The sequence below is a fragment of the Mercenaria mercenaria genome, chromosome 6 (genome assembly GCF_021730395.1).
Source record: "Mercenaria mercenaria strain notata chromosome 6, MADL_Memer_1, whole genome shotgun sequence".
NCBI lineage: Eukaryota > Metazoa > Mollusca > Bivalvia > Venerida > Veneridae > Mercenaria > Mercenaria mercenaria.
Genome location: NC_069366.1, coordinates 15,817,446 through 15,829,596, shown reverse-complemented (window position 1 = coordinate 15,829,596; position 12,151 = coordinate 15,817,446). Strand labels below are relative to the sequence as shown.

The following is a 12,151-nucleotide window of genomic DNA, read 5'->3' as shown; positions in this document are numbered from 1 at the left end:
GACTACAGTACATAAATTTGACATATTTCATTATAAATTTATCATTCGCCTCATGAAAGTATTTATAAAAAAGATTTTATGTATTAAACTTACAATATTATGAAACAAAATTAATTTATTGACACATTTTTTAAAAATTATTCTGTGCATGGTTATAACATGGCAGCGCCCTGACAAAAATTGTACGAAAATTGTATACTTTGATGATGCAAAGGTTACACTTCACAGAGGAATAAGAGCACAAGTACAGAATAAACAACTGTATATTAGGTACATCAACACATTTTACCTTTCATAGGTAACTGTCAACATGAAAAAATAGCATATTTCAACAGATTTTTAGTTGTTTTCGTACTCTATCTATTTCGTACCAATTAACTCTACAGTGTAGTAGACATTTCAACACATAATATGTCATTAAGCTCTGCCAACTTGACAGGGGGAAACCCGATTATTTATGGTAATTTAGATCTCTTCAGGGGAATGCTGCTTTCAGCTGTTCAAAATAGACAAACGTACTGTCGCTGCATTGATAGTATATTGGAGATTTTTTAAACATATTGAAATGGTAACAGAAGTTGTTTTATGATCGAGACATGTGCTCAGTTTGATTTAAAAGGCGAAAATATATTGGCTAAAGGTTGGCAGGGGCGGATTGGGAGTGGGGACAGGTTCTGACACCCAAGTGTCTGTGTCGCTGAATGGCTGCTTTTTAATTTCCGAAAGTTTGACTGTCACAATATAAAACAGACTGTATGCGTTGGATTAGTTCGACTACTGTTAAAAACAATATGATGAGGTTATAAGCTTGCAGAATAATTCCATGAGGGAGTCGCCAGAGGGAATTGTATGCAAGGGTATATCCGAATTGTAGAGGTGCGCGGTATTACCGGTATACCGGTAACCGTGGTACCATCTTCCCGTGGTACGATACCGCGGTACCATCGGGGAATACTGGTATTTTATCAACATTATCCCTACTTCTGTTTATTTTTAATTTACATTGTCTGTGTAGCCTTCCGTAACAGCAATTGACACCTTGCATGATTTTCCGATTTATATCTCTGGAATTCCCATGCTACTATTATAAGTTTCCAAAAATAACCACCCAATGGTGCAATTGAACATGTATGATCGACCTCGTGATCCCCAATCAAAACCTTCGAAAACCTCCAGATTATTCCGTATAGATGGATGACGTCACGGGCGCACTTGTTTTTCCTTTGAGTCTGGTAAATTCGGCGAGTCCCGACTTCTTGTTTAAATGATGATAGTTTAAAATATCCCGGTATGTATTTGCATGTACTAAAAAAGAAATAAATAATATGGAAAATGTTGAGTCGAAATTTATTATTTTTTGTTTGAAAACGATTTGATGAAGCCTTCATACTATTTGTAAACGTTACTGGTTTATCAAACGGGTGCATGAATCGAACTTCAAAACAAGCACGACCTATATACATGTGACCCAGTGCTTCCCTAGAGACAATACGGCGTCTTCAGACAAATGCACGCTGGTAAAAAATACTAAGGGTCATTATTCAGACATTAATCTAACTAGTCCTTAGTCAAGTTAATATTCCAGTGTATTTTTTTTTCTATAATTCTGGTCAAGTAACTAGTCTTCATTGTTGCTCATAATAAATTAAGTATTTCCGAGAGTTTTTCAATATTTTTATGACCACTACCATAGCTGTAAGTCTTACAATAAATACGGTGGTATACCGTGGTATATACCTCGGTAATTAGGAAAAAACCGTGGTATACCGCGGCATTTTTTTCAAGGCGGTACCCAGCCTTACCGAATTGTATTGTTTAAATATGTTAATGGTTCTTCTAAATGTTTCTTTGATTTTGATTTGTCTTTTATATAAAAAGGTAGATGAAATAGGGAAGCATGTATTTCGTATTGGTGACTTAATAAAGGAATTGATGACTGTCCTTTTGAGATATTTTTCAAATATTCTTCTTCAACGAGAGGTCATAACCTTAAACTTGAAATGCCATGTGTTCTAGAACAACATTTTGCCTGAACCAGTTTTCTCATTGAGTTATTAAACCATGGAATGAATTACCACAACATGTTGTAGATGCTAAAACTGTAAATGACTTCAAAATAAGGTTAGATAAGTACTGGCATGGAGAAACTCCATACAAAAGAAGACACTAAAACATTGAGCTGTAAACTGCAAAATAAGCAGATCTGTCACCATTTTAACAAAAATACTGTGATGAAACAAATTTAGTCATACAACAGCAATTCCAGAAGAAGAGGGGCTTAAAAAGGGCTTTAACCCTTCCACCAGAACCCAGGTATCCTACATGTATATAGCATGTTAACATGAGGTCAACGAGTAATTAACAGTTTTAATAACGTTGGAATGCATACTTACACCTATTGAATTCTTTTTCACACCTAATAACATTTATACTGTGTGTGAATTAAGTGCAACACCATTCCATTAATATATCATTTCAGTTCTGAAACATCTATATTATAAGATAGTAGATCATAAATAAAATCATGTAGAATCTATATAGCCTTACATATTTGGCTTATCAGGATGACTTATTTTATGATCTGTTATTTTATAGTTGTCAAGTGACAAGACAGCGACAGTCAAAAGTTATCATGCTGACAGTCCCAAAACGTCCTATTATTTGGACTAATGTAGAATCACAATACCATTTCCATTTCTCAAATTTGTTCAAATGGTTCCACTTGGCCCCTTTGAGGAGCTGCCAAAGTTAAAAACAGACAAACCTTTGAACCCTCATACACTAAATTTTGTCTGGATCAAGTGTGATGATCTGATGTGCAGTTCACATGTTCCATAAACTCTATGAAATTGCATTTTTACAAAGATATTTCTCTTGCTATACTTAACAATTTTTGATTAAGTTTTTTTATCTAAGCTGGTACCTCAGTAAACTCTGTTGGGTCCAGTATTGCTGTACTCAGACAGGTCTTGTTTGTAGATGAAAAAATGGTATAAAACAGAATTAACCATAAAATATGGACATATGATAATTTACATCCTGAAAAACTTTGTTTAATTTTGTAAATTTTATTTATTTGCAGTGTATCATTTGAAAACATCTTACAATACAATGTTAGATAATCATACATGGGGATTATGTTTGGCAGTTGTTGCTGGAACAATGGCTGCGCTAGCTTCAGTGTCGGCTAAACTTGCAGTAACAGCAGATGTTGTCCATGAACTGTGTTTGACATTTGCTAGCAGCATTGACAACATGGAAATTAGTGTAATTTGTGATTCAGTGAGTATTTACATACTTCTTGTTTTGTTTGAGATTATTTTTGAATCTTTAAACAAAACTTTTTATAATGATTTTATATGTTCCATTTCTTTTTTTTAAAACTAAAACAATCACTGAATTCGATTTGCAGAGAATATTAAATATGTTTTTAGTCAGAGTAGATATGAAAGGTTTAAATAAACCAGTCTGAAAATGAACTGTTTATGCAACTGCTTTATTTTGAAGGTAGAAACATGTACCTATTTCACTACACAGGGTTTTTTCTAGCTAATTTGGGAACATAGCCTATACCCCCAGAATTGGGAATTTTGACTTGTAAATGTTCCAAATTGGGAAATATTTAGTCCCATAGGATATAGTAAGGATGTGTGTAAGCACTTTCTCATACACTTGTTTCACATTGTAGAACATCTTTAACCATGTTAACATACTTCCATTACAAACTTGTCCATAACTTGGTCATTTTTTTGTGCAATTTTGATGAAACTTTTTTCAGAATGTAGATTGGGAATTTTTGCATTAATTTTGGGAAAAATACATACTTTCTGGCATTGGGAATATAGCCGAATAACGGCTGTCAAAACGGCCGAAAAAAAACCCTGCTACATGACGGTCCAAACATGTTTCATTTAATGAAGCTATGGAAAGCTTTTCAGATCCCATGAGAACTATTGAAACCAGAGGCGGAACATTCCAGCCGTGAAACCTATTCACCCTAAAGTTGAACATTCTAGAGTTTACAATGTTTAACTGGTTATGATTATTTACATAATTATATCAATAAAATGCCTTTTAGCAGATATTGCACATGTAAATTGTTCATTGTGATGTGATGTTAGTACATTTTGGTTCAACATCCTATACCTTCCCTCCCCCACCTGCTCAACCACATACATATGCCAACTCTGACCTTGGTATCCTTAGTCCACACCCTGAACTCCACACACAATCCTTCCCCAGCCTTCCATCCATGTTATTTGTTGTTTTATTTTTTACTTTCTTATTATGTCCACGCTAGGCATAGCTCTTATATACAAAGTTATATTTCTAAAGAAGTCCTTTCAAAGATTTTATTTTAGAATAATTCCCTAAATTCAGTACATAGCTGCTGTCCTTTGAAATATACAAAAATTGGGAATCAAATCAGCAAATATATGGGTTATTTTTAGCTTGTCTGATTTTTGAAAAAAATCTATGAGGTACTGTTGTCACTTGATCTTCGTTGTCGGTGTTGGTGTTGGCTAAAAATTGTATTTAGGTCCACCTTTCCACAAAAACCGTAAGAGCTACAGCTTTGAAACTTTGCACACTTGTTTATCATCATTAGATGACTGTATAAGCCATGAACCATAACTCTGATATGCATTTTGTCAAAGTTATGGCCCCTTTTAGTACTTAGAAAATTTGAGTTTCTTGGTTAAAATTTTTGTTAAGGTCCACCTTTTCTCAAAAACTATAAGAGCTACAGCTTTGAAACTTTGCACACTTGTTTATCATCATTAGATGACTTTGTAGGCCAAGAACCATAACTCTAACATGCATTTTGTTAGATTTATGGCCAATTTTCTTAGAAATTCTGAACTGTAACTCTTTCCTTACATACTGTCCAGCACTTGCAGACTAGCGATGGCACCCGTAGGCAGTGCTCTTGTTATGTTTTAGGTTTGCCCAAATTTCTTCTTTTTTCAATGTTTTCTTGGAATAAATCCAAAAGTTTGATCTATTTTATATCATTACATTTCAAAACCAAAAACATTTTCTAGAAAATAATGCCAAAAATTAAATGTAGGTATCATCCGTTTGTCAGATACCTTTAAAAAATAAAGATCCAAGTACTCCATATTTCAGTATCTTGAAGTTATTTTAAATACGTACTCAAATGAATTTGTAGTTTGATGTTATTTCTTTTTATACTTTAATGTTATTTCCTTTATGCTTTAATGTTATTTCTTTTATACTTTATAGTGTTATTTATATGTTATTTCTATTTCAATGTTATTCCTGTTGTACTTTGATATTATTTCTGTTGTACTTTGATGTTATTTCTATTTCAATGTTATATTTAATGTTCTTTGATGTAATTTCTATTGTACTTTGCTGTTATCTCTGTTGTACTTTGATGTATTTCAGATTTCCTATGTACTGAGAGGGATATGTGTTGGAGGAATATTTCTCTTTAATGCTTTGATGTGGACATTTTACACCAAATCACTGCAGTATTGTCCATCTACAGTGGAGGCTACAGTGACAAATACTGGTGCAAACTTCCTGGTTTCAGTAAGTGAACTGTTCTCTTGTTACAGAACTGGAACATGTGCCAAGCAGGGTAGTGATATGGTAAAGTATTATTGTCTCCTTAATTAACTAACACAGTAATCACTCCCCGGTGGCATCCAAAATCCTGTATTTTATGTTTGGTCAAGATCAAAATAATGGATTTCGTTTGTGAGCATAGAGAAAAAAATCTTTATAGTAAATAAATAGTTTTATACTTACTGAAGGTAAATGAGAATACACAATTCTTTTAATGCCTTCTTTCCTACAACTTGCAAATCTGAAGAAGCCCGCCCAGCAGTACATGTACATACATAATGATTTTATATCATGGAAGTAAATCTAGAGTCTGTATGCATGTCATTTTTCATGTGAAGAACAACAAAACCGCACTAACATTTGAGTGTAGGGGCAAATAGTGAATAAGATATTGTTGAGAAAATAAAATTCATGCAAACAGTACTGGCTGGGAACCAATTCCTGAACAAAATTCATATATTTCCATTCATTATTTTCTTAGACATCATTGGACAAAATAAATTATACCACATAAACTTCAGTTCCTGTTATAACCAAAATACCAGTGACATAAAATTTGATTAGTTTAGCTAGGAGCTCCAATGGGGTCTCTAAAAGTAGTAAAGCTGTATCCGGACAGTTATTTTGAAGAAGTAAAATAAGTGACTTACACATTTCTGTGATTCTCTAAATATTGTTTTCAACAATACATATGAAAGATAACCTTAACGATCAAACGCACCAATGAAAGCAGCAGATGCCAACGGCCGATAACTCAGATTTTGTCTTAAGTTGAACATGAATACTTAATTGCTTAAATAGATATTCTATTGAAATAGAACAAAATCATCAATCCTGCATATAAAAAAAGATGAAATTAAAACGTAACCTGTGATGTAAATTTTATATGGAATAAATAATTTGATTCTTTCTATCCCTCTTGTATTGGTGTACCTCAGCTGGTTAAGATTTTTATGCAAGTGCTATGCTGTTAATTAACTTTCATCAGTGCAAAGGTAGATTTGTAAAACTTGTGAATTTTACGTAATTACTTACTTATGAAAAAATATTTCCATATAATTATGACAATCAAACAACTGAATGAACAGGAGTGAACTATTACATACATAACTCCGCAATAAATTGTTGTTTTACTTGTTCAGAAACTGGTCCTGTCCGTATTCTGGTTCCCATATATAAGTAATTTGTTTTCTCATGATTCTTTTCAGGCAGTATTTGGATTTTCCTTGTTTGGTGAAAGCTTCTCTATATTGTGGTGGTTTGGTTCCTGTTTAATACTTGCTGGACTGGTACTCATTCATCAAGGTAAGCTATAGGTAAATTCTTGAAAACAAGTCTAGGTTTAGTATAAGTAATTGTTGTTATTTAGTGTATGTAATTTTGTTTTTGTATTCTATTAACATGTTTAAAAAAGTTGCTTATTTATCACTATATGCTATCAAAGATTTAGGATAGTCCAGACAGACAGCCTGATAGTGAATTTGTTTTTGAATTGGCACAGCTAAGAGACAAAATGGGAATAGGGCAATGATATGATTGTCAACACCATTGTGAAAAAAATACAGAACACATTCAGTCTTCATAATGTCAGTACTTTATGTCTTGTTTTAAAGCAGATATACAAGAGCAGTTTTGTAACCAGTGTTCACCAAACTTTGTTTATTTGCACAATGTCTCAGCCAGTTCCGATAACCACCTGGATTGTCCCTGAGGCTTTGGAGTTACAGCGCTTAGATACTAAAACTTGTGAAAACTGACAGTGTCTGCTCTTGTGTAATTCTTATCCTCTTACTCAGTGTTCACCAAACAACCTCATAATAATTATGGGTATAATATCTCTGTCAAGTTGGATAACCAGCTGGATTCTCCAAGTCGCTTTAGAGTTATGGCCCTGCACTTACTAAAAATTGTGAGAATTGACAGTGTCTGCCCTCTGACTTGAGCAGTTCTTATCCAGTGTTCAGCAAACTGGATCACAATGTTTAGGGTATATTAATTTCTCAGCAAAGTTTGATAAGCAGATTGTCCCTGATACTCTGGACTTACTGCCCTTGAATTAGTAAAATTTGCAAAAATTGACAATGGCCATTTTATAATTTGAATAGTCCTATCTCATGTCCACCATTCATGGTCACAATGTTTATGGGCATAATATCTCAGACATGTTTGAAAAACAGTCAGTCTTGAGTTCTGGCTTTTGAATTACTTAAAATTGTGAAAATTGACAAGTGTCCAGCAGGACCAGCACCTAATAACTTAAGCAGTTCATCCAGTGTTCACCAAACTTAGTCAGAATATTTATGGCAATAGTATTTTGGCCAAGTTCGATAACTAGCAGGATAGTCTTTGTTGCTCTACAGTTATGGTCCTTCAGTTAGTCAAAATTCAGAAAATTGACAACTAGTCTGCTCAGTGAGTAGAGTATTTTAAAAGTTAAAAGTAATTTGCTGTAAAGAGCGTATTTATGACAGTTTGGCGTCATTGTTTTTCTAATGATTTTAATTATTTTTTCATTAACAGGTAGTCAGGATACAGACAACAGTCATGACGATTCTAAAAAAGTGAAATGAAGGTGATGTTGAGATATCCCAATGTACTTCAACACACCTTCCTCATTATATTGGTAGCTACTTGACTTCTTGACGTTTGGATGGTTTTTGGAAGAATACAACAACATGTATACAAGAATTCTGTTTGAGAAGAGGAAGATGTAAAGTGGAGGGATTATGCAACAGAATTCTAAGATGTAGTGTTGGCAATCAGTCAAAATCTCCATGTCGACTAATAACTATAAGTATAGCCTGCCCGTTGGTAAAGTGAAGAAATCAGTTGTATAGATTAATGCAAAACATGGTTAAATGGCTAACTTTTTGCTATGAAAACTGTTTAGGTGATTATTCTCGCTACTGACATTTATGAGGCAGTTTAATTAGAAATCCTGTGGATTTTTTCCCAGGAAAAACAATTACCGGTATATAACAAGATATTTTGCTTATTTTAGGTGATTTATTAGCATGTCAGAATTGGTCAAAGATGAAAAGTTTCAATGACAATCATGTTATAATCATGATGTGTGACTGTGAACATCACTTTTAAGGTTGCCTTATAATCACTACTGGATTACATATCTACAAATAGTATTATACGAAAACCAGGGTTCCTTACGGCCGACCACAATAAACCATTACGTCAGTCCATCGCAACGCGCGGTCCCTGCTGCCTCCGGCAGTAACCAGTCCTAAACACCTGAAATATCCGATATGGACACTCGTCGTTAGGGCCAGTAAAAACGAACACACACAATTGCGTGAATCGCGATAATGGGTGTTCAAATGAAGGTTCCGCGCTGGTTGTATTGTATTCATTAATGGCTCACTGGTCTAGTTTAACTGCTCACAGAATTGTCATAGCTGAAAAAACATCTATAAAAGATAAGACAATGTATAATTGTATGACTGGTCAGACAAAAGTGTCATGTGATGCCACTGTGTCACCCATCTGGCTTGTTTGAACATTGTTTAGCAGTTTAATTTTGGTCAATAACTAATGAATAAATTGACCTACTATTGTCAAAGTTGATTGGCCTTTTGCTTGTGGGCACCTATTAATTTTGAGGCCAGTTTTTTTAAGGTCTACGTAGCAGTGACAGTGCAAAATTCATTTCAGGTCGTGAAAACACATTGACCTTCATTTCTGTCTTGGCAGCTACATTGCCCATAGTCAGTGAATACCTTATATTGATTATGAGATCACTGTGTTAAAAGTCAATATCACAGTGTGCATTAGTACAAAAAGCACATTTACCATGGACTCTGATTTTTAAGTTTCTTGGTCAGACGTCATGGTCACTGTCATACTAGTGGGCAGACAGAAAAACCTGCTATATCCGCTGAATCCTTCCGATGGCTTTATATAACACAGTCACCTTCAGAGTTGTTTTAAATGTATATTGTTTCTCATATAAGATAAAATTCCTTTCTTAGTATATCTATTTAAAATTTTCAAATAGTAGAGCTAAATCTGTTGTTTTCCTTTCGTTGGCATCAGTTCCTGCTTTGTGAAAGCCAAGGCATGTAAGCATGAACATGAAGTTTGTTTTAATTTTCCATGTTTGATAATAAACAATAAGTAGATCAGACATTGATAACTGTGAGCAAACCACCAAATGACGTTTGTATGGACGTCATGTAATAGATATTAAGGTATTGGACCCCTAATAGTAATGTTTAAAAAATGGCATTTGCTTGGTATATTCTTAAAGTTGACCGTGTTTCACTCTTGTGTTGCAATTTTTAAACAACTTTTACCGTGTCGTTTTTTATAAATTTTGTATGATTTATGGTATATCCTCAAGCCAAAGAAGTACAAAATACACAGAATGGCAACTGGCTGTGATCTCGTGTCAGAGCGTGAATCGGCGTTATCTTAGTAAAAACAAACATCAGCGAGAATGGAGTTACAATTTGTACGTTTAAAACTACATTTAGAATACATGGTAGCTTCTAAAACAACATTAGTTTTAATGTGAAATAGTCTAAAGACACAAAGTACACGTTTCTTACCATCAAAAGAAGCACGGTCATACGGTGATAATTAATTTACCGATGAATAATTGCTTTCGCATACAAAATGGCGCGTGGAGAACGCGTCACTTCCAATAAACAAGATCTCATTCAGTTGTCACGTTTTTTTGGCGAGATTTGCTCTATATGCCTTTCAAGTTGCCAATCTATTTATTTTTATAGCTCTTTGCTCAAGCTCAAGTAGAAACAAATTTCTAAGTGATGGCCACTATCCAAAACGTTTGCAGAGAATTCATTATACCATTAATTTTGATAAAAGAAACATCAAACTATTGGTAAACAATTATAATACACAAAATAAACCTGTCAGTATCATTTTTTCTAGGGTACCTCAAGTAAAAGGATTTAATGAGACAGAAATCTAACTCCAACATTGAAAAATTAAGGTCGAATCCTGCAGGTCTATTTTCTTCTTCTTCTTGTCATTCGCGTCTACACTGTCAGACCAGTAGCCTCGATGAAACTTGTGGTTTGCCGCAGATCCTTAATGCCTCCATAAAGTTTCTGGTGGATTTAGGTATTTATCGGCCAAGTCACAGCTTGCTCCTGGTCATGCCTTTTACATCTCTGAAGTATATGCTCCGCAGTCTGATCTTCTTCACCGCATGGACAAGTTGGCGATGATGCCAGTCTGTATTTCTTGTACATGTGAGCATTGAGCTTGTTGTGCCGTGAGCGGAGCCTGACCATCATTACTTGTTCAGACCGATCAAGGAGAAGAAAAGCATCTTCTTCCATCCTTGGTCTCATTAGTGCCTTGATGATGATTTTCTCCTTGTAACTCACAGGTTCTGTTGGTTGCTTTGACTGAGCTCCTAGCTTAGCCAGTTTGTCTGCCTCTTCATTGCCTGCAAGTCCACATTGGGATGGAATCCACTGAAGTGCTACTTTGCAGGTTATACTCAGGCTCTGCATTCTCCTGGCTAGTGTGGAGCTTTATTGTTGATCAGAGCTTCCATGCAATATCCGCTTTATTTCGTTGTTATTAATGTTATTGTTTTATCTAGAACATTTAGATATTTGTTCTTCATGTCTACAACAAACCATTATTTTATAAGGCTGTATAATGTTTGGGTTTTTGATGATAACTCACCTGCGTTTACGAAACAACTTTCTGTCCTAACACAGTGAATCTGTGAGAAAGACGACTGAGGAGCTTTCTTCTGGCGAGTTTTCAACCATTGAGACAGCCTTCATGAGTGCTACAGTCTCTGCCTTGTAATTGCTGCAGTGTTTTCCTGTGGCTGCATGTAGTGTTTCTCTCTTGCCAGATGGGTATTGGATGAAAACTCCTGCTCCTCCATCTTTAACGGCGCATGTGGCTGATCCGTCTGTATAGACTTGAGTCCATGATCCGGAGGATAGTCTTCATTGATCATAGCAAGTGTGAGGCTCTTCCGAATGCCTTTATCCTCTTGCTTCCCGCAGTCAAGACAAGGAACAGCAAGTCTCACAGTCACTGAGGACAGATCATTCGCTAGTGGGTTTATAATGTCTTCACTACCTAGGGGAGTTGTTGGTATGCTCAGCTCAGTTTTGAACTCTCGGTTGAGTTTCTTTGCCTCATGTACGAAGCTGCTACGTTTGAGCCGATTCTTTGTGTAGTCATCTAGCTTGGCTTTCATGGGATGGTCTCAAAAAGACCTGAACTTCTCTGCTTGAAGCAGAACCTTTGCATGTCTTCTGTCTTGTAAAAGCTGTGTGCCTGTTAGCTTCTCCATGAAGGAGATTGGTGTGGACTTTGTAGCACCTGTCATGATCCGCAATGCTTTGTTCTGAACCTTGTCTAAAGCCTGTTGATTAGTTTTGGCAGTAGTGGACCATGCAGTTGAGCTATACTCTAAATGGGGTCTCACTGTTCCCTGATATACTGTCTTGAGTATTTGCTCATTTGCTCCCCACGTTGTTCCAGCAAGTTTGCGCATCATGGCAAGCTTCCTACGGGCCTTCCCTTCTGCTTGACTAATGCGGGG

The 12,151-nt window shown here is 35.3% G+C and overlaps 1 protein-coding gene across 2 annotated transcripts; it reads left to right on the top strand.

Annotated features, from left to right (window-relative positions):
* Positions 1-151: 151 nt before the first annotated feature.
* LOC123549564 (transmembrane protein 42-like) lies at positions 152-9,728 on the top strand. 2 transcript variants are annotated; one of them, XM_053545234.1, is made up of 5 exons: positions 152-270; positions 3,083-3,282; positions 5,413-5,559; positions 6,804-6,900; positions 8,116-9,728. In XM_053545234.1, exons 2-5 carry the CDS (start codon positions 3,112-3,114, stop codon positions 8,163-8,165), a joined length of 465 nt encoding a protein of 154 aa, XP_053401209.1. In that variant the 5' UTR covers positions 152-270; positions 3,083-3,111; the 3' UTR covers positions 8,166-9,728. The 2 variants fall into 2 exon arrangements, with proteins under 2 accessions (XP_053401209.1, XP_053401208.1); XM_053545233.1 differs by having other exon boundaries at positions 170-298.
* Positions 9,729-12,151: the final 2,423 nt, after the last annotated feature.